The sequence below is a fragment of the Hyaena hyaena genome, unplaced genomic scaffold (assembly GCF_003009895.1).
Source record: "Hyaena hyaena isolate Hyena2069 unplaced genomic scaffold, ASM300989v1 scaffold_97, whole genome shotgun sequence".
Classification (NCBI taxonomy): Eukaryota; Metazoa; Chordata; class Mammalia; order Carnivora; family Hyaenidae; genus Hyaena; species Hyaena hyaena.
This window is the reverse complement of record NW_024080728.1, coordinates 297,753-325,740: the sequence shown is the minus strand read 5'-3', so window position 1 is coordinate 325,740 and position 27,988 is coordinate 297,753. Positions and strand designations below refer to the sequence as shown.

Sequence of the window (27,988 nt, the reverse complement as noted above, 5' to 3'; positions counted from 1 at the left end):
TTCCATTAAGAATTGTTGATTAGAGCCATTTCAAAAAAGAAAAAGAAGAAAAACTGTTTCCTGATCTTATGTAAAGCCATAAACATAATTTGCATATTAGGAAATTGGATTTCGCTGCATACAAAATTTATCTCTGTGATTTATAATATTTGCTTCAATAAAATGTATTAAGCACCTACCTACAAAATAGAGGATGGTGTAATTTTACACCTTTTTTTTTTTTTTTTGCCGTAATTCTGAGGGCAAAGAATCCAAATAATGGGACATATGGCACCAAATTTTAATTTTGTCTACAGTTCAGTCATTGAACCACTTAAATGCATGTCAATACATTTATTAATATTTATTAATTGAAAATATTTCACTTAAGATAATATAAAAATATCAAAAGAAAACACTGTGCAAGAGTAAAATCAAATAATATTTTTTAGTACACACTGATACTGATAAACTTCTGAATCCCCTATTACTACTCAGTGTTTGAGTTGAAATTTCAGGGTATAATTATTATTTACATACTTAAGGAGTTGTTGGGTATTTACGTCATAATTTCAAGCAACTAATTAATTTGTTTTAAGTTTATACTTTAAAATATCATGCCCCGCTTTTGATTTCAGTGGTCCTATTGTATCCTACACGAGGTGGCTTTTTTTGTTTTTTTGTTTTTAAATGTCCTTATTTTATTTTGAGAGACAGAGAGTGAGCAGAGGAGGGTCAGAGAGAGAGGGAGATACAGAATCTGAAGCAGGCTGCAGGCTGTGAGCTTCCAGCACAGAGCCCGACGCGGGGCTTGAGCCCACGGACTATGAGATCACGACTTGAGCCGAAGTCGGACGCCCAACCGACTGAGCCACCCAGGCGCCCCACGAGGTGTTTTATTGTAGGAAGGTAATGTGCTTTCTGCAGGGACAGCGTAGCTTTCGACGTTAGGAAGATAAAGCCCTTCATGGGTCAGATCAGTCCCATGTGTGACCCATGTGTGTGACCCAGGGGTCGAAGTCAGAATGAGTCCATTATGGGAGTCTGTCTCAACCCACAGGATGGGGTTTAAAGAAGCGCCATGTTCTAGGGTGTCGATTGGTGCTCTAAGAGGGCATAGGGAGGAGTTCCAAAGAGGTGGGTGGCCCAAAGCCACGACTCGAGTGTTGGGTGGCCCTAGTGCTCCCAGTCGATGCGGATCGGGCCGCCTGTCAGCATCTGGCTCTGCGGACCAGCTGCAGCCTCTCCCTCTCCGGCCTCGCGACGCATTCTCCGGTGGCAGCCCTGAGCACAGCGAGAATGCTCGTCCAGCCTCCCACAGACCAGGACCTGGCAGTGCAGAAACACTTCCTGGAAAGACCATAATTGTAATTAACAAAAATAATGATAAAGCTGCCCTTTCTAGAAGCTAGACGCTATACCAAATGTTTCATTTATATTCTCTCATTTCATTTAAACAACAACCCTTTGAGGTAGATGTTATCGTCCCCATTTTACAGGGGAGGAAACTGAGACTTAGGTTAGGAAACTTGCCCAGGTTCACACCCTTGGTCAGGTGGCCAACACGCTGAGTCATATGGGTGATTTAGAACCCCACATCCATAACTTCTGCTTTTGTACAGGGACAGAAGAGACCTTTGAGAAGGCAACATCTAGTAATGTTAACATACTCGTTTTTAACATCAAAGTCTGGGGAAAATGGTGTCCACACACTTCTGTGTAAAATAACCGGTTCTTTGTCCAAGCTTCTTCCTACAAGTTACCTCCCAAAGCATGCTGACTGCTTGAGGAGGGAGATCAGGATTAGCCATCACAATTGGCAGGTGTTCTGGAACAGTGATACAACTGTTCACTTAAATTCACTTAAATGCAGTGTGGGAAAGAATACTGGTCTCATAAACTACCTTTGGTTTCAATGTTTAAACAGCTATGCTACAACAAAAACCAAAAAAGCCTCCACCTTAACATAGTATCTGCAGCCTCTTACAACTTCTGTATATGTATATTTTCCAAAAATGTAGCATATTCAACATGCATGTAAACTGTTATGATAAACGTTTTTCATATCTCCTTTTCCTATATTTCTCATTTTAATAACTGCTTAATGCACTAATTGATATATGGTGGGCCTGTTTGGGGGCTTTTTCTCATTTCCCAAGTAACAGTGCTCTGTAAACACACCCAACAAATCTTGTTTTACTTTTCTTGCTTGATTGTTTTTGAGAAACTGTCAGAATTGGAGTTTTTAGAATATGATGATTTTTATGGTTATTACGACATATTATCAGACAATTTTCCAGAAAGTATATCCATTTATACTGTCACTGTATTATTCTCCCTATAACTTTGCAAGCATTGTGATAAATTTTTTATAAATTTAATATGCATAGTGTCTTCCAATAGTTTTAACTGGCATATGAAACAATTTTCACTGAACAAGTTTCTATTTGTCTTTTCTGTGAATTTTCTGTCCATATCCTTTGCCAATGACTACTAAGCAGACTTTTTCAACCACATCTGCCCACAATGATTTAAAATTCTGATTGTATAGTATTTTCTTTGAACAAGCACAGTGATTTTATTGGGAGGGAGACAGATAATTGTGACATTAATGAAGGTAGACTAGGCTTCAACAGTATTTTTCTTTACCTAAAATTTTTTTTTAAATGTTTTATTTTTGAGAGTCAGAGAGAGACAGGACACGAGCAGGAGAGGGGCAGAGAGAGAGGGAGACAGTCTGAAGTAGGCTCCAGGGTCCACTGTCAGCACAGAGCCTGACATGGGGTTCGAACTCATGAACTGTGAGATCATGATCTGAGCTGAAATCGAATGCTCAACTGACTGAACCACCTAAGTGCCCCTACAGTATTTTTCATAGAGGTAATGCAGACCCTAACTTTGGGCTCATAGAGAAGGTCAACGAATTGGGACACCAAGAAAGGAGGCTCAGGTCAGGGGTGGGGGTGGGGATGTAGGTTACAAGGTAAAGGTGTTCAGCTCACCTTGTGGTCTTTGCCCACAAACTTGAAAACAGGAACCTGAAAGTGCTTTGCTAAGTGGTCCCGTGATGTGTACTGCTTCACTGAGTCATCCGAAACACAGCTGAAAACAAGACAGGAGAGCACGTAAGACTTGATAGTTTCCACAGAGGTGGAAAAACAATCCAGTCCAATGTGTCTGGCTCAAAGCGTGGATGACTGGGCGGAGGAGGCTGGGCTGAACTCAAGCTTGTTGGGAATGAAGGAAAAATAAAATTCACTCCCTGTAAAGGCATCTTCAGATACAGTCCTGCTCATTAATCATCTCTCATTCTCTGTACCCACAAACTGGACACAAGAACCTCTGGACATGTCAATGTTTTGAAGTGCTAGCAACCCCAACCACGTTTATTCCGAAGATATCTTTTGAAATGAAGATATCTTTGTAAGGCTGTGTTTCATTCATAATATATGGTAGGAATTCTGCAGTCACATACTTAATAATTGGCTTAAAAAGCCCTTTAAAAATATTTTTTAATGTTTTATTTATTTCTGAGAGAGAGAGAGAGAGAGAGAGAGAGACAGCGTGAGCAGGGGAGGGTCAGAGAGAGAGGGAGATACAGAATCTGAAGCAGGCTCCAGGATCTGAGCTGTCAGCACAGAGCCCGACGTGGGGCTCGAACCCACAAACCGTGAGATCATGACCTGAGCCGAAGTCGGACGCCCAACCGGTTGAGCCACCCAGGCGCCCCCAAAAGGCTTTTCTTTTAACTAGATTTCACAAATATTTATTGGATCCTTAAAATACACTAACCCCCAAAGGGGGTTCAAAGATGAGCAAACCCCAACTTGTATATCAACGAGTTGCCTAAAGATCTAAGTTCCAGAGAGAATAGCTGGTTCTACTGGGGAAAGTTCATTCACCTTCCAATTGTCGTAATTCCTCTTTTCCCAAATTTAATGCTAAGTTTTAGTTTCATAGTGTTTTAATCTCAGGTCTACTGCTTGAAGTGAAACTCTTAGGCTTACATTAGGGTTAGTTAGGGAAAAGATGTGTTATTGATTCTCAGTTTTGAGACCAAAGTTTAGTATTTGATGAACACTTTCTCCTTACAGGCCAGGGATGACACTTGTATCATCTTTCCCATTCTGAATTTTAAAGAAAATTTTTTCCCCTGAGTATATTTTCCCTTTTATAGAACCTAATAGTTCTTGTCTGCCAGGCCAGGAAAAAAAGTGGGGATCAGAAGTAAAAGTCTATGAAATTGGATACTTGCCCCATGTGCTTACAGACCGCTTTCTAGTTCATTGCTAAGTGCTGTTTTAGTGCAGTTGAAAAATCCAATAAAATTGTTTAAAAATAAGGAATTGTGATTTATATGACCACTAGTACCATAGTCCTCTGAACTGAAGAAGATCTAAATATATAATGCAGTCTCTGTTATTTCTTGTATTTATGTACTCATTTTCATTTTCCTGAGGTAAAGTTAATTTATACCATCTTTTGATTATGTTCTATAATAAATACCTACTGCATATCTAATCTAATGCAGCATACTCTGCTGGGAGCTGCAGAGGATATAAAGATGAATAATATGGTCTGTGATGTCAAGGAGTTTACAGTCTGTATCTATGATAACAAGAGTAACATGATATGAAAATGGCACTTTCCATCCAGGTACCTTACCATTTTCAATTTATTTTTACCTAAAATTATTATTGCTTTTTTTTTTTAAAGAGAACGAGGCAGAAAGAGTAGTTACAGGGTAATATATTACAGAAGAGAACAGAAGAGAACCCAGGACAAATTCTGGCTCTTGACTTGGGTTTGCCATGATTACCCAATGCTAGTTCATCAACTCCAAGTTGGTGTGTTGAGAGAAAGTAACAATGGTACAGGATAGTCCAAAATCATCCCGATTACCCAAATGTCCAGTATTTTATTTTAGAGTTCAATATGTTCCTTTTTCTGCAGAATGACTTTCTAATTCTACTTTGCTTGGGCTTGTATTAAATTACTTTGCATTCTCAAAGCATAGGCCAACTGAAACTGGAAGGAGGTGAATGAGATGTGCTAAATATCAGGAGAAACTGGCCTGATTTAAATTTAAGCTGAGGACAATGAATAATCAAACAGTTTATAAATGTAAGCACACAGCATTATGTTTATTTTAGGGCTCTGGACTAGCCTCGGATTATTGTTATGTTAAATGCTCATGCAATAATTCATTTGGTCAATATTTAATGACACTTACTATAGGTTAGGCATCGAGAAGGAAAGAACATTTCTAGTTCAGGTTAGAAGGAATTAGGAAAGGCTTCATGGAGGAAAGAAATCCTGCTGAATCTTGAAGGACCAGTAAGACTCAGGCAGCAAGAAAGGAGAGAGAAGATTTCAGGCAGAGGAAACAGCAGGTGTAGTCAGAAGGGTATAAGAAACAATAGAGTTTGGGAATTCCCTATAGTTTCCTTTGCCAGGAGCAGAAACTGGAGAAGGCAGAGGTCAGAGGGTGAGGCACAGTCAGCCAGGCTCAGAGTTGGATTTTATCTTGAGGAACTGTCTCATATACACCATTATAGTTGTGCCAGAGATGGGACTATTTACCTGGTTACTCAACAGACCTCTATAGCTGTGTTTTTGGGTTCTTGCCTCTGGATTTTAAGCATTTTAATTTCTCCTGTAACTTTTTTTATTGCTATTTTGTACATGCTAAGGGATGAAAAATTAAATGGCACAGCTTCTTAGAACTGTCTAAAATAAAAAGCATATAGTCCTTAACTGAGTGTTTGGACTGAATAACAAATTATTAACTGAATAACAAATACATAAACTTTGCAAACTTTATTGAGATTGTAGATTACCTCTTTTTTCCAGTAAGTGAGTTATGATTATATATTTATTTTTGCAAAAAGTAGGTACAGAGGTAAGAGAACACTTGTGGAATGAAATGTTCCCTATCTTGATTGTGGTGATGGCTTCATGAATGTATACATCAGAACTTACCAAATTGTACACTTTCAATGTGTATGTTCATTGTATGAGAATGGTACTCCATGGGGTGCCTGGGTGGCTCAGTTGGTTAAGTGTTTGACTTTGGCTCAGGTCATGATCTCACGACTCGTGGGTTCGAGCCCCACGTCGGGCTCTGTGCTGACAGCTAGCTCAGGGCATGGAGGCTGCTTTGGATTCTGTGTCTCCCTCTCTCTCTGACCTCCCCTGCTCATGCTGTCTTTATCTCTCTCTCTCTCAAAAATAAATAAAACACTAAAAAGAATTAAAAAAAAAAAAGAGAGAGAATGGTATCCAATAATGCTGTAAAAAAAAAGGAACCGAAATCTACTCCCCCCACCCCACAAGAGAAAATCCATTCCTTAATCCATTTAACATTAGGTATGTGAGTGAAAATAAGAAATAAAAAATGATACTTCTAATTTTCACTTTAAAACTTTGTGGAGAAAACTTTAAGATGGCAAGAAATCCCAAGAGCTATAGACTCCTATGAGACCTATTACTGGCCATCCGAAACAGCTCAGAATGATAAATTTTCCATGTTCGGAACATAAGTGAAGGAGGCTACAGAAATCTGAGGCTAGAAGTACTCCTGTTGGTAAATAGTGCAATTTACTAACTGAAGGAAATCAAGAGCCATCAAAAGTTTTCAACATGGATATGACCACATATATATATTTTTTTCGAATTTTTAAAATTTGTCTTCCTTCAGGGATTCCTGGAGCTGAGATTTGAGGGTTGGGACTTAGGGGGCTGTTGGGAGGCTGTTTTAGCTTGTCCAGGTGAAAGATAACAAGGGTTGGAATTCAGACAGTAAGAGTAGAATGGGGAGAACAAGCATGGGGTACTGCTGCTTTCTACAAAAGGCTCTTGGTTGATCCGATGTGCTTCAACGTTTGAAAATCACTGTGCAAGAGACTGACAACAGCAGATGGAGGTTGCCTGTGGTGAGAGATCTGGTAGATAAAAGCTAAGTAGACATCTCAGAGTCCATCAGGTCAGTTAACAAAGGGCATGGCCCGTGTGGTACTCTTGCTAGACCATTTCCCTTTCATTCAGCTGCAGGCCCTGCCCCTACCTGAGATATGTCCCACCTGACATCAAGAACAAGGAAGAAACTGTTAAGATTCTGCCATGAGTTTGGGGTTTGAGTGTAATTTTCCTGGGAATGTAAGCAATGGATGGGATAACTTCCGATGATCCTGTAAGCCACACACAGTTCTCAATGCGGATCCTTAGGAGATAAAGGAAATCACCTTTGCATAAAACAAGCACACAGAAACCAAATTTCACTTGATCTTTCTTGTCTTAAAACCTTCCAAGTATTTCTTTTCTCTCCTTTGCTACCCAAGCTTCTTCTTCTTTTTTTAAGTTTATTTACTTATTTTGAGAGAGAGAGATCACCAGCAGGGCGGGGCTTGAACCACAAACTGTGAGCCAAAACCAGGAGTTGCCCCTTGCTACCAAGCTTCTTAAAAGACAAGTTTACAGGGGGTACCTGGATGGCTCGGTTGGTTACTCAACGGACTTTGGCTCAGGTCATGATCTCAAGGTTTGTGAGTTTGAGCCCCACATCAGGCTCTCTGTTGTCAGTGCAGAACCCACTTCAGATCCTGTCTCCTTCCCTGTTCTCCCTCTGCTAGTGCTCTCCCTTGCTCTCAAAAATAAGTATTTTAAAACATACTTAAAAAAAAAGAGTTATCAGTCAAACCCCCACCCCCAACACTCACGCTCTACCCCCTCTCTGAACAGGTTAATCAATCCTATGTTTCAAATAGAAACAGGGATGATTCTTGCTCCTTTATCTCTAGTGCTGACCTTATTTCAAGGTCTGATACACATTTCCAACTGCCCACTGAACTCTTCCCATATTTCCTGCAGGCATTTACAACTCAATAGTATTATTTGGAATTATCATATTCAATATTTCACCGCAAACCTGCTTTTCTACGTATAGTCTTCCATCTTGGTTACTGGCGTCTAGTCAGTCACCTGAGCTAGACCCCCGGAGTCATTTTTGACTCTCCACTCCCTCACCAGTTTTTACCTCCAATATGTCAATGAGTGCCTTGTGAAGCAATTAAGAGATCGTAAGAGTGCCGTGTTATTTTAGGAAATAAGCGAGTATGCTTATGTACTTAGAAATTGGATGTGAACTGGGGCTAGTAAATCGTGTTAGCAGCATAATTACCCATCCTGGATGAGGTAGTACTTCAGGATCTCATCGATCTTGGAGGTGGGGGTGGCAAAGCAGCTCTCCACTAGGCTTTCTAAGCCATTCACATGCACCACAGGCTCAATGCCAAAGTAGAGGGAGTCTCGAAGCTTGAGGGTGGGCAAAGCTTCCCGGTAAGGCTCTTCAAACTCATTGTCCTTGAAGATCTCCAGAGTGAATGGGAAGATTCCACGACTGCGGCTCATGATTTCCAGGGGGGTGTTTCGAAGGTTAGGAACATAGCCTTCCGAAATGGTGTACAGGCGTGGAAACTCACAGGTCACTGGGATCAGCAGTTTGCTGGTTCGGATGATGATGTCCCCACTGCTCCCTGGGGTCTGCTTGGGTAGACCTGTCACAAGGTTGCTTGCCACGATCTTGTCATTTACCACCTGAGCCCGGCCAGGGCCAGGAGAGGAACAAGATTTTATGTTGATTGTTTATTTCTAAGGAGTTCCCCATCCCCACCCCCAAAACCCTGACTGTAACATTCTCTAAACTTCTATTTACATCAAAACACATTAGAGATTTGGTTGCTAAAGCCTGAAGCTTTTTTTTATTTTTTATTTTTAATCACTTGTCTTCTTTTTAGCAAGATGTTCTGACTGTTCATGGTCAACCCACACATTCCTTTGGAGTATTACTCATAAAACCTGAACTATGCAGAATCAGCAAATTCAAAGCTCTGGTATTTTAGGAAGGAATGACTTCTGTATATTATTTTTTTTCTGGACTCCTAGACCTGCTGATCAGGCTGCAGCCTGACCTTGTGCTGAACTCATCCACAGGCAGAACTTAGGCTATCACATTTATGCAGATGACTTTCAGTTCTTTATCTCCAGCCTTGTCTGCCCTCCCCGGGTGCCAGCAACTCCAACACATCACAGGGCCTTTCCACTTAACTATCTACAGATACAATAAACACAATTTGCCTAAAGTGGGACCACCTTCTCCTGAGATACCACCCTCATGTCTCAATCCAAGTTCAATTAGCTCTCTGATTTTCTGTTAGTCAGATTCAGCAAATAAATATTTGTTTAACCAGATGGTCATGAGAATCTCTGCCCTGATCTCCTGGATCCAAGTCCTCTTTCCTCTATCCATTTCTCAGGCTTCTGATCTCATCATGACAGTGCCCGCAACCCCCCTCTATGGGATAGAGCCCAAATATCTCACCCTCGCACACAAGGCAGATCTTTGGAAGCACAGCCTCCCCCCGTCTACTTTTCCAGTTTCCTTTTCCAATATGAATTCCTTGCCAGTCAGTCTGCACTGCCCATTCACTGAGTATAGCCTTAAATATTCCCATCTCCGAGACCTGCTCACTTGTTTCCCATCTGAAATGCCCTTTGTTTTCCTCTGTCTGTATAAGCCACACACGTGCTTCCACTCCAGTTAAAGTCACACTTGTCTTGACTGCTCCAGTGTTTGTCCCTTTCTGAACTGGGATAGCATCTGTCATCTGTATCACTGTTTCTTTTTTTCTTTTTCTTTTTGAGAGAGAGAGAGAGAGCAAACATGAGTGGAGGAGGGGCAGAGAGCGAGGGAGAAAGAGAATCCCAAACAGGCTCCTCGCTGTCAGCACAGAGCCTGACGTGGGGCTCCATCCTACAATCCGTGAGATCATGACCTGAGCCGAAACCCAGAGTTGGATGCATAACTGACTGAGCTGCCCAGGAGCCCCTCGCTGTTTCTTATTTATATTGTGTGTGTGTGTGTGTGTGTGTGTGTGTGTGAGATCTCAATACTACTGTGTATGTTCTCAAACGTTAGGATCTTATTTCATATATTCCTCAGACTCCAATGCAGATTCTTGGACGAAAGTACAAACCTTGAACTTCTGCCTAGTTCAACACTCGAACTCATTTGTTACCTCATAAGTGAACTTTCATCTGTGTCATTTGCTTTCTTCAAAAGTAAAATAATTGGTCAGAGGAGACGCAACCAGCCTCCCAGTGCTGGTGCTGAGGCACTTGGGAAAATGTCTGCACATAATGGAGAGATAGGACTATTTAAGAACAGAAAGAGCAGAAGTCTTCTTACCTCCCCTGTGCTCACAGTGCCAGGACCATGGCAGATGCTCAATAATATGTGTTAAACGCACAACATATGATTCTTTGAGTTCCATTATTTTATGTGGAAGTATTTCACAAGCCACACTGCATATCTCTGTCAACTACCTCCCACATAACTGGCTTTTGGTCATTCCCCGAGCGGCCTCCAGGAAGAACCTACATTGACCACTGTGCCACATGTCTTGAGGGAGAAGAGGATGTTGACATGGGTGCCATTGGACACTCCTCGGCAGGAGGTGTTGGTCAGGAAGAGCTCCAGACCGCCAACCAGGTCCCTGGGGATGCTCACTTCAATGGTATTTGACTTGCACAACACGGGAACTGTGGCAGAAAGGGGCGTACTGTTAGAACTGGGAAATCTGAACTGGGAGAAGGATAAGGACGGCTTCTAGGAGAAATAATTTTTACTTCACACAATTTGAGATTTTTGCTCTAACCTTAAGGAAACCTATGAGGCTCAAAACAAGTTGGTGAATAAAACCACGACTCCTAACTCCCAGGGTTGTGGTCAAATAACAACCCTCAAATACTTGTTCCCCAAATGAGGAAATATTGTGTTTAAGTTTCAATTCAACATTTATTTCAAAGTGTGGATAGCATAGTTCTATGAACTGAAACACCTAAAGGATTAACTTTTAGCACAAACACAATTTATTGGCAATACAGAAGAAGTACTGCTTTGATGTAGGCTTAAATTATATAACAGTACAGCTTTGACTTTACCATTAATTATGTCTCATAAAACAGGGGTAATAAAAACAACGTTAGTGCACTTGGGGAAGAGTTCCAAATTGTCCTTGCATTGTTCAGTAAACCATAAATGCTGACTATAAATTCCATTTTAACTTAATATGAAAAAGATTGCTTTTCTTTAGTGTTGCTGTGTTCACTTTTCCAGACTCTACAAATACCCTAAAAGGAATACTTCTGGGTGCTGTCAGAAAATATATGAGGACAATATCAACATGGGAGGATATATCATAACAATAACCCAGTATAAAGAAATCAGAGATAGGTGCTCATTAAATATTTGCTAGATGAATGAGTTAATATTCTGGACATAAATAACTAGATTTCCAGAAAATAGTTCTCAGAGGATTGTTGATGCTCATATTGTAATTGTAGGGAGAAGAATCAGTTCCCTAGGGTTTTCAACTTAGTTACACCACCCAATTATCTGTTAGAAAAGAGAGGAACTGTGTCAGTGTCTTAGACTTCAAAATTAACTATTATACTACTAACAATAGAAGTTAGAGAAAAAAAATCAAAGGTAAAAAGCAAAGGAAACTGTATGATCCATCAATCCCATTTCTTGGTATTTATCCAAAAGAACTGAAAATAGGATCTCAAAAAGATATTTGCACACTCATGTTCATAGCAGCATTATTCTCAATATCTAAAATGTAGAAGTAACTCAAGGGCCCATCAATGAATGAGCAGCTAAACAAAATGTGGTATATAAATACAGTGGAATATTATTCCTTATTCCTTATGAAGAAAGGAAATCCTGTCATATGCCACATGGATGAACCTTGTGGATGTTATGCTAAGTAAGATAAGTCAATCACAAAAAGATACATACTTATGTGAGGTGTCTAAAGTAGTCAAACTCTGCAGAAATAGAAAATATAATAGTGGTCACCAGGGTGGGAGGTGGGGAGGGAGGGATGGGTGGAATTGTTGTTTAATGGGTACAGAGTTTCAGTGTTGCAAGATAAAAAAGTTCTGGAAATCTGTTGCACAACAATGTGAATATACTTACCACTACTGAACTATACATTTGAAATTGGTTTAGATGCTCAATTTTCTGTTATATGGTTTTTTTTCCACAATTTTTTAAAAAGCAAAAGAAAATGAACTTTTTGGTAATACTGTCTTAGACAGCTCTTTTGAATCATCCCAGAGTAAAGGTATAGGGATGCACACTGCTGAAAGAGCTGGTGCTCTACAAGATGGGAATACTGACACACTTGAGTGAAGAAGGCAGGGAGATTCATGGGGGAGAGTGGAGGTTGAGGTTAAGCCCATCCATGTACTACCTTGGCATGTGTGGTTATCCTCAGACAGCACCAAGCCCCGGGGACATTCACACTGATAGCCCTTCTCAGACACAAGGCAAAGATGGCTGCAGCCACCATTGTTATTGTGGCATCCTTCAATGTCTGCAATAAAACCAAAAGAAAAGGGAATGATCTTGCAGGCCTCTTTTCCAAGAATTCTGGTTCTTGGGATGGCACTTGGTATCAGGGAATATATTTGACACATCGCAGTGTCACTGGGGCCTAACCCAGTCACTGAGTCATGTAGGGAAGCCCACACACACAAAAATGTTTATTAGGGGTGCCTGGGTGGCTCAGTCGGTTAGGTGTCTGACTTCGTCTCAGGTCATGATGTCATGGGTCCTGAGTTCGAGCCCAGCAGCGGGCTCTGTGCTGACAGCCCAGAGCCTGGAGCCTGCTTCCGATTCTGTGTCTCCCTCTCTCTCTGCCCCTCCCCTGCTCACTCTCTGTCTCAAAAACAAACTATAAAAAAAATGTTTATTAAATGTTATAGCTAGAAAAAGCAATCTTAGAACATCTAAAGCTCTAACCTCTTAAGCTGGTCATTTTGTAGAATAGCCTTCAATCTGGATTTGTCTGTTTTTCTAATGGTTATACTAGAGTTTGGGGGAGGAAGACCCAAAAGTCATTTCTTAGTTGCTGTAACATTGAATCCACCCACTTTGAAATTTTATAGCATATTACCAATATAAAAGAGACTGACAGAATATAAATTCAAATAGACTAGAAAGATGGATCCTTTATTGCCAGTTGGTTGGATTGCCAAACTCTCTCCTCAAATATTTAGGAACAATAGCAGTGGAATACATGCCTTGGGCTAAGAGCACACTTATAAAAACGAGGCCTGGACAACACACTCTCACATACTCTTGTGACATTCCTCTTTTGAAGTGGTTTTTAAATTTTCCTTTTAAAAAGCTTTGCATTTTCTTTCTCCTCTCCTTCTCTTCCTCTACCTCCTTTTTCTACTTCCTCCTCCTCCTTCTTCCTCTTTGTCAACCTTCTTTCTCTTCTTCCTCCTCCCTCCTCTTCCTCTTCCTTCTCTTCCTCTTGTTCGTCTTCTTTTTTAGTAGGCTTCATGCCCAGAGTGGAGCGCAACATGGGCTTGAACTCACAACCTTGAGATCAAGACCTGAGCTGAGATCCAGAGTCAAAAACACTTAACCAACTGAGCCACGCAGTGCCCTGAAAGTTTTGCATTTTCAAAAAGCATACTCAACCAAATGAACAAAAAATAAAATACTCACTTGAAAACTGAATAAACTACCAGATGATTTCATAGTTAGTTGGGAAAATTAATGACCTTTGTAGGCTCTAGACATTGTTAGGGGTCATCAAACTCAGACGTAAGTTTTACTGGCACACAGTCATACTCATTCATTTACCTGTTGTCTCTGAGTGCTTTCTCACTGCAGTGCAGACCTGAGCAGCTTGAACAGATTCCATATGATCTCCAGAGCCTAAAATAACTACTATTTGGTCTACACAGAAGTTTGCTGCCCCTGTTCTAGGAGTAAGATAAATAAAGGGAAGGCTTTCAAAGCATCTCAGGTGCTCAAAGAAAGACATACACTGATTTCCAGTTACAGTTATAATTCTCAGTTCAATAATAGTTTTTAAAAAATTACTTCTTTGGAACATTAGTAAATTAACCTGGGATCAACTGATTTTTGTGAAACATATAAAGAGTATAAATTTGCAGTGAATTAATCCTTGCATAACTTAAGAAGGATTAGGCTATTACCTGTTTATAAATCTGGATACTTAAAAAGAATAAAAGTACTACTATGGGTTTTTGAAAGAGCTGAAAATAATATAGAACAATGTAGAAGACAGCAGAAAAATATACTAGAAAATGTTAAATCACCATTAATGGGGAATTTTTTTTTTTCTAAAAATGATCTCCCTTAAGTCAATTTAATTTCTCTGGGTCTCAATTCCAATATTTATAAAAGGAAGGGGTTGGACTGAATGTTCACTCAGGATATTTCTAGGTCTAAAACTGCAAAGCACAAAGTAATTTGAAATTCTAAGTTGATGTAAAGGATTTAAGTCTCTTATGAGAATATTCCAAATGTTTGGGTACATTTGACAAGTGGGATTGTGGGTCATTTTAGTTACCTTTCATTTACTCCTTTGTATTTATTTTCTTCTATGAACATGATTTTCATAATAAAACAAAACAATACAAATTATATAAAATTAAAAAGAGGCTTTTATTTTAAAAAAGTAGAATTATTTAATAGACTAAAAAAACAAATATGTTTGGATTATCAATAAAACTTAAGGTTTCAAATATGAATCTTAATGCTAAAGTATACCTCATATATAAATTTAATCTTCTGTTAAAGTACTTTTCAATCATGATTATTAGGTTTTAAAATTATATGAAGATCAATTGCAAACACTGCCAATAAAATCTTTGTGAATAATTACAAATGTTCCTCATGGAACATTTCATTAATATTTAAATATGCAAAGATTATTACATAAAATAATTAAGATTTAAAGAAGATTCAGGACATTACCCTTACTCAATAAAATTTAAAGTACATTTAGTCTTGTTATAAGTGACAGTAGTTTAATATTCTGGCTAATGATCCCTCAGTTAACAATGCAGACTTTGTTGCATGGAATAAAATGTGGGAACTAGCCATAATTTTTCCTTCTGGGGTAGTATTATTTATTATGTTGAATATAACCAGAATAAAGTGAACTCTTATAAGCAGTATTGTACCATAAATTTGATTAGCCTCACAGACAAATCATATGTCCTCTGTAAATAATAATAATTAAGCCACTGATCTCTTCACATAATCTGCAAAGAGGGTTTTATTTTTCTTTTGGTCCCTCGACTCACAATGGTATGAGATCCAGACTCAGTAAAGTGGAAGTGACATGTTAGTTGTGATAATTTGCAAGGGCAAATGTGTCTTAGAGAAGGGACATTACCTATGTTTCATATTGTTGTCAGAGTATACAACTTCCTTTACAACTATTTGACATACATTACAAATTCTTTTTTATTACTTAATCATATAAAATGTACACAGCATTTCTATTAAAAATAGAAAATTTTACTTATCTTCCCCAAAGTGTATTAATCTCCAGTAAATGCAAAGCATAGAGGGGAAAAATATGCCTTCATGTGAACCAATTTCCCAAACTTCCAGGATGGTAAGACTCATCTAATGGAACTTGGTAAAAACACAAATCCTAAGGCCCATATTGCCCCCCTGAACCAAGTTTCCAGGAGAGAGGCCTCGGGAGGGCCAGATTTGAAAGTACCCGGGTGATTCTCCTCAGCAGGAATGTTTGAGAAACCCTGCTTATAACCATCTCTATTATCTTCCTACTACAAGTACGCTCCTTGGCCCTGTAGCAGAGGCGTCACCTAGAAGTTATTTCGAAATGTATTATCTTTGCCTGACCCCGGATCTACTGAATCACCACCTGCATTTTAACAAGATCCTAGGTGATTTATGTGCACATTAAAGCTTGAGAAATGCATAATACCCTATTTTTATTTCCCAAATTAAAATGTGGCTCTTGGGACACCTGGCTGGCTCAGTTGGTAGAGCTTGTGACTCTTGATCTTGGGGTTGTAAGTTCCAACCACATGTTGAAGGTAGAATTTACTTATTATAAAGGGGCGGGGGGTCTGCCTCTTGCAAAATGCAACAACTGCCTCCTGTTAAATCTTGAAGATAAAATCAAAACTGAATTCTGCCTTCAACGTGACAGTCTCCAGTGACGGCAAACCCCTTTTGTCAATTTCATGAACATCAGTCAAAGAATAAGCCAATGGTTTAGTCAGGGATCTTGATTTGAATCCCTTTTTACCCATTCTCACCTTCACACGTTTTGCCATCACTTCTGAGCACACGGCCAACCCCACAGTCACAGCGAAATGAATTTTTCAGATTTACACAGATCTCGCTGCAGCCACCATTGTTTTGCTCACATTCATTTTCATCTGTAAAAGAGAAACCACCCTATTTACACACTGCTGAGCAACTCACTCTTCTCCCAAGCCCCTGAGCAGTCTTCACATCTTTTCAGAGCCTATTGATACGCCAACACCTTTTCTATAATCCGTATAATCACTCCCATCAACCTGATCTCCTTAACCATTCATCCATCTGCCCTCTGCTAGAACAGAAGGCACTTAGTTGTTTGCCAATTAATTCCCTTCTAAGAGCAAAACTGGGGAAATGAAGTTTCTGTTGTTACCTGGCTTCACCTATTTGTTTGTATTGTTGAATCTCACCTTCTCCAGTGAGTTCCTGAAATGTCACTAAATAAAAACAGACTTACAAATCAAACTGTGTTTTAAAGACATCAAAGGAAAAAAAAAAGACATCAAAGGAACTTACAGTGCAGAAATAAATAGCTGATAAAATTTTGTGTGAGGCAATCTTCTGTTATAATATGAACAACTGCCCTTCAAGTCTCTTCTAAATATTGGAATATTCTTACACGGTACTTAAGCAATGACTGTTAAACTTTTTAAGAATCTGATGAAGGATAAGTACTATTGCTATAAAAAAATGCATAGCTGCTTGCTATAAAAAATGCAAATGTCGATTCCCTTCCTTCTACAAAGGAAGGAAAGCCTGGGAGATACATGTATCATGGTTTGGAGTTGGGGATAGGGGATTGGGATTTGAACACCCACAGGGTGAGAGATGGGATGGCCTTGGGCTCAGGAGAGGAGGTGAGTTGCAACTGAAACCCTGCTTAAATCCAGGACCCCAGGAAAGATATCCCCCCAATGAAAGGGAGAGTAGAACTTTGCCCCGAGGCCCACGGAAGCAGTAAGCAAGCTCTCTCTGAGGCTTCAGGGGAGAGAAAATCCTTCATAAACAATGGAAACCCCAAGTCCGGCTTTGCTATGATTGAAGCATAAACTTATCATTCCCATGTGAAATGGGGATCTTAGAGCTAAGAATCTGGCATAAAATTTGGCCTGGACCGACGAAGCTTCTGTGGTGCCTGACAGAAGCATTTGAAATACTGCTCTGTCGTCAAACTTCCACAAACCCGGTGGTCAGAGCAGAGTTCCACAGAAACACAATTACAGCAGAAGGTGGTTTGCCACAAAACACTCCCCATGAGGAAATGATCCACAATGAAAACGGCTTGGCAAGATAACAAATGGAAGGCTTTGAGCTGGAGATAACAGAATAATCCAGAAAAATCTGTAATGCAATGCTTACTAAACAGATAAAAGAAAGGACAGTAACCAAGATAAAAGAAGCACGCAAAAAAGACAAAGCAGAATTGAAACCAAACAAATGCACAGAATTTGCAGAAATGAAAAATATAGTGGGAAAGGTTATACTCTTTACTGGGGCTACTCCTGCCTGGAAAGTGGAAGGTTAGAGGCCAGGTTAGGGGCAGCTTTCCTGATGTGGCCACACTCTGTCCCAAGCCTGCACAGCTTGCCTCGAGATTGATTTTTTTCTTTTCTTTTCTTTTTTTATGCAAGGGAGTAATACACTTCTACTGATTTAAGCCATTGTTATTTGGGAGTTTATTGTCACTTATGGCCTCAGATACTCTGTACCCCAGCAATTCCACTTTTATGAGTAGACTCTAGGGAAAAATCTCACGCATGGAGTAAGCTATCATTTTTTGTGTTCATTTTAAGAGCAAAAACAATGCTATATATTGTTATGGGTACATGCATAAATAATAAAAGCATAAAAACAGGGACTGGAAGGACACACACTAATTTCAAAACAGTGATTACTCCCAGAGGGTGAAAAAGAGAAATGAAAAAAGAAATGGAGTGAGATGGCTTCATTTGTATCTGTAAAATTTCATTGAAAAGAAAAAGGGGGGCGGCTAGGTGGCTCAGAGGGTTAAGCCTCTGACTTTTGATTTCAGCTCTGGTCGTGATCTCACAGTTTAAGGGTTTGAGCCCAGCACGGGGCTCTGCACTGACAGCGCGGAGTCTGCTTGGGATTCTCTCTCCCTCTCTCCCTGTCCCTTCCTGCTCTTGTGCACACACTCTCTCTCTCTCTCAAAACAAAAACATAAACTTTAAAGACAAAAGATTTACTTTTTAAAAAATGCTTTTATCTATTTTTGAGAGAGAGACAGAGAGACAGAGCATGAGTGGGGGAGGGGCAGAGAGAGAGGGAGACTCAGAATTAGAAGCAGGCTCTCTTGTCAGCACAGAGCCCAACGCGGGACTTGAACTCACAAGCTGATAGATTATGACCTGAGCTGAAGCCGGATGCTTAACAGACTGAGCCACCCAGGGCCCCCCAAAAAAGTTTACTTAAAAAAATGAAGAAAAAAGGGAGAAAAATGAACTACAGTTAAATCTGGGTACATCAATTATATTATTTTATCTTCCTGGCTAATAATCCTGTTGTATTATTTTCTTTTACACTTCTCTTGGCCTGAAAAAAATTATGTAATTTAAAATAAATAATTAAAATTATGTTATATTGTTTTTAAAAATAAAGGAACACTGACATTAACACATAACTTTGCCTTTAATTTCAGGGAATTCATGACAGACTTGGAGGAGGAACTGAGGGGTTTTCCCTGTGCAGTGCTAGGCAAACATGTCCAACATAAATTGCTAACCAAGAAATGTGTATGATATGCAACCTTTGGTGTAAAAAAAGGGGCAGTATGTAAACATATATACTTACATTTTTAATATCTATCTGAAGCAACCCTGGGAACAGACATCAGAAACTATTATGAGAGTTTCCCTGAGATGGGGTTGGAGGAGGGAGAAATGAGACAGATGGAAGACAGAAAGCTAGACATTTCACTGTATACCTTTCATGTTGTTTAATCTGGGACTCAGCTAACTATCTTATCTATTCAAATGTTATATTATAACAAAAGCTTGGGGGGGGGGGCGCCTGTGTGGCTCAGTCGGTTAAACATCTGACTTTGGCTCAGGTCATGTTCTTGAGGTTTGTGCGCTTGAACCTCACTTTGGGCTCTGTGCTGACAGCTCAGAGCCTGGAGCCTGCTTCGGATTCTGTGTCTCCCTCTCTCTTCTGCGCCTCCCCTGCTTGCTCTTTCCCTCTCTCTCTTAAATAAACATTAGAAAAAAAAAAAAGCTGAGTAATGAACCAAAGCCTGGCTTAATATGAATCCAAATATTTTCCAAGTACACTGTGTGTGCGTGTGTGGGTGTGTGTGTGTGTGAGAGAGAGAGAGAGAGGGAGAGAGAGAGAGAGAGAGACAGGAGGGATAGGGAAGGAGTTTAGGGAAGATTACAGGACAATTGTCTTCTGTATCCCAAACCTTTTAGCATTAAATCACACCAAGTCCATCATGCAAGAGCCCTAAGAGCGGGTACGGGAGGGCATAAACATGCTCCATGGGGTGGTCAGTGGGGTTCATTAAGGAGGCTGAAGAACAAAAACTTTTCTAAAATATGAATCTTTTGTCGCCTTCTTAGTGCAGCAGGCAGCGCGTCAGTCTCATAAAATATGAGTCTTTTTATATACCTTTCAGCCTAATCCCCATTCCATTCTGACCCGTTACTGTTCTTGAAGAGGCAAGTGTGGGCCAGTTCTCTCTTTCTCTCTGGGTATGTTTTAAATATTTATATATTTATTTTTGAGAGAGAGAGAGAGAGAGGCAGAGGGAGAGGTCATGAGCAGGGGACGAGCAGAGATAGAGGGAGACAGAGAGAATCCCAAGCAGGCTCTGCACTCTCATCGAAGAGGGACTCGAACCCACGAACCATGAGATCATGACATGAGCTGAAATCAAGAGTTGGAGGCTTAACCAACTGAGCCACCCAGTTGTCCCTGGATGTGTTTTGAATCTACTTGAGTCTGGATACAAAAAGCTTCGTAACATTAATGGGAAAAGCTACGATCTTCAGTCTTGGGTTTTTCAACTCTATTTTGTTCCAGTTACAGGCAAAAACACATGTGTACAAGCAGAGAAGTCTAGATTTCCTAGAAAATAATCTGACTCCCATTTCTTGCTGCTCAGAGAAACCAAAATTATGTTAGTGAAGCTGTAGGAGTATGTTCTTAGATAATCTTAGTGCAAAGGCATCTGACAGAAATACACAGCAAGCCACATAAATAATTTAACACTTTCTAGTAGTCACATTAAAAAATTCTAAGAATGCACTTCATTTAATCCAATATGTCTAAAATATTTCTTCTCAGTATAAAATCAATATAAAATTGAGATATTTTTAATTCATTTTTGATTGAACCTAGTATGTATTTTATACTTACAGCATATCTCAGTTTGGATGCTAAAATTTTCTTTTTTTTTTCTTTTCCTTTTTTAGTAGGCTATTTGCTGAGTTTGGAGCCAAACATGGGGCTTGAACTCACAACCCTAGGATCAAGACCTGAGCTGAGATCAAGAGGCAGATGTTCAACCGACTGAGCCACCCAGGCACCCTGGATACTAAATTTTCATTTGAAATACTTAGTTGGGGGGTGCCTGGGTGGCTCAGTCGATTAAGGGGCTGACTCTTGATTTCAGCTCAGGTCATGTCATGGGATCACTGTGCGTTGACAGTGCGGAGCCTGCTTGGGATTGTCTCTCTCCTTCTCTCTTCCCTTGCCTCTTTCTCTTTCTCTCTCACAAATAAATAAACAAACATTAAAAAAAGAGAAATACTTGGTTGGCATTTAGAGTCATAAAATTTACTGTTGGTTACTTAAGTTGTCCCAAATATTTTCAGTTTTCCAACAACTGAATAAAGTATCAGTTTAAAAAAAATTTTTTAACATTTGTTTTTGAGAGAAGGAGCAGGGAGGAGAGAGAGAGAGACAGAGAATGGGGGAAGGGCAGAGAGAGGGAGACAGAGGATCTGAAGCAGGCTATGCATTGTGAGCACAGACACTGATGTGGTCTCGAACCCAAGAACTGCGAGATCATGACTGGAGCTGAAATCAAGAACTGACTGGGCAACCAACTGAGCCACTCAGGCACCCCTCAAGTGTCAGTTTGTTGTTTTTTTTTTTAATTAAAAAAAATTTTTAATGTTTTATTTAAAATGTTTTATTTATTTCTGAGAGAGAGAGAGGAAGAGAGAGAGAGAGAGAGAGAGAGAGACAGTGTGAGCAGGGGAGGGTCAGAGAGAGAGGGAGACACAGAATCAGAAGCAGGCTCCAGGCTCTGAGCTGTCAGCACAGAGCCTGACACAGGGCTCGAACCCACGAACTGTGAGATCATGACCTGAGCTGACGTGGGACACTTAACCGACCAAACCATCCAGGTGCCCATCAAGCCTCAGGTTTTAAATTAAAGTTAGGTAAAATTAAAATTTGGGTTTTCAGTCACACAATCCACATTTCTTTTCTTTTAAATATTTTTTAAATGTTCATTTACTTTTGAGAGACGGAGAGGCAGAGCATGAGCAGGGTGGAGCAGAGAGAGAGGGAGACACGGAATCTGAAGTAGGCTCCAGGCTCTGAGCTGTCAGCACAGAGACCAATGCGAGGCTCAAACCCTCAAACCGTGAGATCATGACCTGAGCTGAAGCCAGATGCTTAACTGAATGAGCCACCAAGGCAGCCCCACAACTGACCACATTTCAAGAGCTCCCCAGCCACACATGGGTAGAGCTGCTGTACTGGACAGTGTGAGTCTAGACTGTTCCTTCACACAGTATAAATTTGGTTTGAGGCTTTTGTCACAAACTAAAGGGGCAAATGCCATTCTAAGTGTTTAGAGACACAAACTAGAAAAATGACAGTCAGGAAGTTTTTGAGTTGCCCTTTGGATGTGAATGGCCTGTTTCCATTTCAAAATTAGTTTCTTACCGAAGCATGTCTGCCTGTCCGGGCCTAGCACGGTTCCCGGAGAGCATGTGCATTCACCGGGGTCCAAGCAGCTGCCGTGGCAGTCCTCGTCACAGATGTCATAAAAATCTGTGAAAGGATAAACGTCGACCTTTCATGAGGGGTTAAGGCCCAGAGGACACTCTCATTCATGGGAAAGCCTCATGAGTTCAATCATGAGATAGGAGATCTTGGCCACCGTTGAGAATTCTCATAGTTCAGGGTTTACATAACCCAGTGGAAAGAGATACTGCCCAGGGACATCTGTCATTTAGATCAATGGTTCTCAACTTCAGCTCCATGAGCGATAAAGTTTCTGCAAATCTAAAACCTCACCAAATATGAGCTGTCGATTAAATAAGTGTCATGCCCTATTTTTCTCTGTATTTTATTTTTTATTAAAAATTTTTTAACATTTATTTATTTTTGAGAGACAGAGAGAGACAGAGCACAAGTGGGGGAGGGGCAGAAAGAGAGGGAGACACAGTCTGAAGCAGACTCCAGGCTCTGAGCTGTCAGATGGAACCCGACTTGGGGCTTGAACCCATGAACTGTGAGATCATGGCCTGAGCCAAATTTGGACACTTAACTGACTGTGCCACTCAGGCGCCCCTGTACTCTATTTTTTAAATGCATATAGATTTTTTTTAAGTGTTCAACTTCAGCTCAGGTCATGATCTCACAGCTTGTGAGTTCAAGCCCCACATTGGCTCTGTGCTGACAGCTCAGAGCCTGGAGCCTGCTTCAGATTCTCAGTCTCCCTCTCTCTCTGCCCCTCTCTTGCTTGTGTTCTGTCTTTCTCTCTCTCAAAAATAAATAAACATTAAAAATTTTTTTAAATGCATGCAGATTTTGATGGGATTAATAACACAAAAATTCATTTTAAACTATTACTGATCTCAAGTAGGTTTTTCTCATTACCTATCATTTAAATAAATCAATGGATACTAAGCACAGTGCTACCTTATGGATGTCTGATATATATCTTTAAAAGGGTCCCCCATACTCAAAAAGATTGGAATCCACTATTTCAACTTTTCAACAAATCAGCATTTCATTTTCTAATATTTTGCTTGAGTGGAACAAAGGCAAAATAAAATAGAACTGATCAAAGTCATAATTGCTTTCCCTTTCTGTTTCTTCAGGACATCTTCAGAAATCTGAGAACAGACCACAGAAATCTGAGAACAGATCACAGAAATCATAATCGGAAGTTACCTGTGGCCCTAAATCAATGTTATTTAGACTGAGATACTACCATCACTGAATTTCATACAGCATTTTTCTGATGCCATCTGTGGCCCTCAAGGGGAGGAAAAGAGCACAGAGAAGGTACTCACGACCACAGTAGACATGAAAGCAGACACTGGGCTTGGTCAGACGATACACATAGTAGCCTCCCGGACAAGCCTTGACCTCCACCGTGGTGTTCCAGAGGCAGCAGTTCCCACTGAAGCTTGCACAGGCCTGGCGTTGCACGATGCCATCACCTTCTGGAGGGTGGCTGCCATTGAGCCAGACAGGTGCATGGGTTCCACAGTGGTTTTCAGGTATGCAGAAGGTGGGCATGGCATCCCCTGCCATGCCTGTGAAGCGGTACCACTCCCCATCCACATGGTTGTCACACAGAGGGGGACCTTGAGACTCATCGAACTGGTGGTCAGTGTTCCTCCATGGCTCATTCAAACTGATATAAGCAGAACAGGGATCTAGGGCTAGGAATGAAATGGACACCTCAGAGGCACCTTGTGATGTTTCAGATTACAATGGCGGTAGCTTGAGTCCACCTTCTTTGTCTTATGTTTTGATTTTTTTGGGGTTGAAGAAAGAAAGAATCTAAAATCCCAAACAGTAGCTGTTTAAGATTCCTTAAGTTGACTTTAGCATGTTTTATAAATGCCTGTTGCAAAATTATTTCAAATCTATTTATGATTTAGTGTTAGCATTGGACTAAACTGTTTATCCAGATTAATCATTTGATAGAAGGATAGTTATTCAGATCAAGGGAGTTGAGAATTCTAGTTTCACTGAACTCTCTACTAGTCAGACAATATTTTGAGTCTTGTGTTCACCTAAAGGCTATATTATACGAAAGCACGGACAAACCTGGTGTCTAGAGACCAGACTAAAAATTACCTACTGGGAAGAAGAGGAGAACTATACTTTGAAGGAAAAAAAAGACTGAAGAGTATGCATCAGTTTTCACAAATGTAGGTATTCTGTTGCAAGAGCAGGAGCAAGCTGTTGGGGGGAGAGATTTTAGTTCAGCTACGGAGTAATGAAGAGGCTGCATCTCAGTGTTGTAAGCTTTTCATCTTAGACATTTTAAAAAAGTATTTGGATGGTCATTTGTAAGCAAGGCTGTGAATAACATTTTGCACTACTGGAAAGTTCGACTTGTTAATAAAGGAGCACAGCTCATTCCACTGAAAAGGAAGATGCCTCTGGCACAAGTCCACTGTTTTGAAATACACAGTATACTGACAAGTAATTACCAAAGATATTCTCAAAGTGAATGCTGGCATATGTTGAAAGCTTATTGAAAACATGAACTTTGTGTATAAACAATTAGCCACGCATCACTATACAGCCAAATTTCTCCAGCATGCCTTTGTAGTGGATACTCACATGGACAAATATCTTATCAAAAATATTTAAATGACTAAAGACACCAATATCCCCTGTATAGTCACTGCTTCCCTCAATTTCAAGGACACGTGGAATTAATGCAGGCAAATTGTTTTTATGAAGAATGTATAAAACCAAGAAATTCTAGAAAGGAATACCAGCCAGAGAGTACTATCCTTTGTAATGCACGTAAGGCTAACTTACCTGACATTGTAGGCAGGGAATTCACATTAAGACCAATCGATACATTTTGTAGGCAGGAAATTCAGTTTTAGTAAATACTGCACAATAACTAAATGTGGATGGGCCATGATCATAAAGTTTCAGTTGTCTAGAAAATATTTTGAATTTTCTCAGTCTACTTTCAAATTCCAATTTACTCTCTCAATTCAGTCACATGTAGAAGAGGGTGTAGCCTAGTGCTAATGGCCCCAAGAAGAATATGAAAGTTTGGGACAGGAAGTAAGTAGGCTATTGCACTTTCTGGAAATAACACATTTGCAGAGTTGCACCTGGCAGGAGCCTCTCTCTCTCTTTTAAAATGTCCCTGAGATATCCCAGCTGTGCCTTACACCGTATTTGATGTCACTTGAGGGCAGGAAATGTCCTCATACCGACTCTCTCCCCTCTCAAAAGGGAAAAATGCCCTCATCTGCTCTCCCAGCTGCGGTTCTCTTAAGAAGCAAGGTTTCCAGGGCAATTTCGCAGGTGATTATAAATTCATAGAAATATTTAGTTGCTCTCCTTGGCTCTAATTTTATAAGAAATGGTTAGGTACTCAACTTTTAATGGCTTTTGCAGAAATTCCTAAACCTCCCTCAACTATTTCATGATTTGTAAAGTTTTTCCTTAAATTTAACTGTCATTTCTTGTGTTATTTGTTAAAAGTTCACTTCCTCTTGTTGAATGGGACATATGGCACAAATAGGGGAAATTTACCGACTATCTTCTGTAAAATGTATACGTATTTTTAAGTTACCCATGCAGTATTTTCTAACATTAAATATACCCATTCCTCTCCACGACTTCGATCCTTTAATAATCTGGCCACTGGTGTGAATTCCTGTTTTCAGTCTCTCAGTGTGGAGCCTGGCATTTGGTATTATGCATACTGCATCCTAAATTGCTGATGTATACACTCCTTAAATCGGAGACCTTCAAAAAGAACAGTCCTGTCGGTTCCTTGCAAAGTTGAGTCTGGGGCCAGCCCTGCCAGAAAGCTCCTTGGCCTTTACTAGGATTCCTGCCTGAAGGCTCCCATCCAGGGACCCCCACCTGGGATGCTTGGAAGCCTGTGTGTCCCCAGGGCAGGTACCTCATGGAGGCCAAATGCAGAGAGCAAAGTCAGCCAGCGTCCCCACCCTTCTGTCCCCAGCCTCTTCCAGGTGGGGGGATGCCGCCCCCCTCGGGCTGGGCCTGGAAGCTCTCCAGGTCCTTCCTTCCCTCTCGGTCCTCCCTGTTCCTACTTTCCTCCAGGGCTTCCTGTGCTCTCACCTCCTCTTCTTCCCTTCCCCTCATTTTTTCTTTCACTTCCCCTCTCCTGTAGGGGAAGACCCCCTTCCGGGCTCTCCAGCCCCCAAAGTTATTCATTCATTCATTCATTCATTCATTCATTCATTTTTAGTTCTCAAGTTAGTTAACATACAGTACAGTCTTGGCTTCAGGAGTAGAACCCAGTGATTCATCACTTACTTACATCAGCCAGTGCTCATCCCAACAAGTGCTCTCCTTAATGCCCATCACCCATTTACCCCACCCCCACCCATCAACCCTCAATTTGTTCTCTGTATTGAAGAGACTCTTATGGTTTGCCTCCCTTTATTTATCTTGCTTCTGGCATTGAGTCAAAGTTCTAGAAGGGCTACAATAAAAACATAAAATAACAAAAGATCTCGGAAGAGAGAAGATGTATGACGTGTGGGAACAAGAGGTGCTAGAGGGAGAGTGAGCAGTAAAGAATGGGAAGAAAAGCGAGTGGAAGTTACCCGGTGGGGGGGGGGGGGCGACTTCTGCTGGGACAAGTCTTGTTTAGTTATTGGCAGCAGATACGGGGTGATTAAACTTAGCTCAAGCCTATCTTTTTCTAACAGACTATTTTTTAAGAACAATTTTAGATTTAGGGAATAATTGAGAAAATAGTACAAAGAGTTTCCATATACTCCATGCCCAGTTTCCCCTATTATGCAACATTGTACATTAGTGCGATACCTTTTCCACAGTTAATGACCCAGAGGTAATACATTATAAGTCCATAGTTTAGATTTCCTTAATTTTTGCCCATCTTTATTCTAGGATCCCATCCAGGGTACCACATTACCTTAATTTTCACATCTCCTTGGGGTCTCAAGCCTTTTTTTAATGTTTATCCTTAAGGGTGCTAGAGCAAGACCTGAGTTACCCTGAAGAAATAAATCAGGGTCAATTAAACAGAGCTACTCAAATGTGCCAAACAGGATGGCTCTGTCCATCTCAATCTCCTCTCACTCTCTCTTCCAATTAGAACTTAAATTCTATTGGAAAAAGGAGAAATGTGTTAGTAGCTGGAACTGGAATTTTGTTTTGCCTCGTTGGCCAGTCTTGTGCCAAGCCTGAGAAGGGAGAGAGTTTAAGATTCATTCAGTCTCTGTAAAAAGTTCTTATTTTCAGATGTCCAGACTGAGAAGTTCGATTTATCCAGATCTATGCCTTACATGGGGATAAAGCTTTCATTCAGTCCCTTGGATTCATTAAAAACAAAACAAAACAAAACAAAACAAAAAAAAACAACCTTCTAACCTCAACTCTAAAGATGTTTTTTTTGCTCTTAAAGTTGGAATTATACAAGTGCCTATAATATAAAGAAGTTAGAATTCTTTTTACATGAACTCCAAGAAATATTTAGCTTGTGGAGAGCTGTTGGCTAGGGCAAACCCACGGAAATTCTGGATGCCTAGGCAAGAGGCTAATTGGAACGTGAAATAGAAATTCTTTGAAAACATATCTATCATGGGCTGTCATACATTTTCTTACACTATTCTAGAATCAGTATTTAAGATATTGGAACCTAGTTCTTAGTTATCTGTTCATAATAGCGAATTCCTACATCAAAAAGCGCATTGTGCCAAGTCCGTGACACAAGACTCACCCACTGGTGATGCAGGTGTGATGGTGATTAAGACGCAGGTGAGAAGCAGGAACTGAGACATCCTTCTAGACCAGCCAGCACAACAGACTGGAAATCCTCTTAATTCCAGTTGTCCTTCGTCT

At 40.3% G+C, this 27,988-nt stretch overlaps 1 protein-coding gene across 1 annotated transcript; it reads right to left on the bottom strand.

Moving 5' to 3' along the window:
- Positions 1-807: 807 nt before the first annotated feature.
- On the bottom strand, positions 808-27,927 carry OIT3 (oncoprotein induced transcript 3). The gene is made up of 9 exons (XM_039235212.1): positions 27,867-27,927; positions 23,455-23,829; positions 22,097-22,204; positions 16,171-16,293; positions 12,297-12,419; positions 10,418-10,578; positions 8,159-8,574; positions 2,982-3,081; positions 808-1,329 (listed from the first exon to the last, which is right to left on the bottom strand). The coding sequence occupies exons 1-9, from the start codon at positions 27,925-27,927 to the stop codon at positions 1,156-1,158; spliced, it is 1,641 nt and encodes a 546-aa protein (XP_039091143.1). The 3' UTR covers positions 808-1,155.
- Between the last annotated feature and the right edge of the window lie 61 nt (positions 27,928-27,988).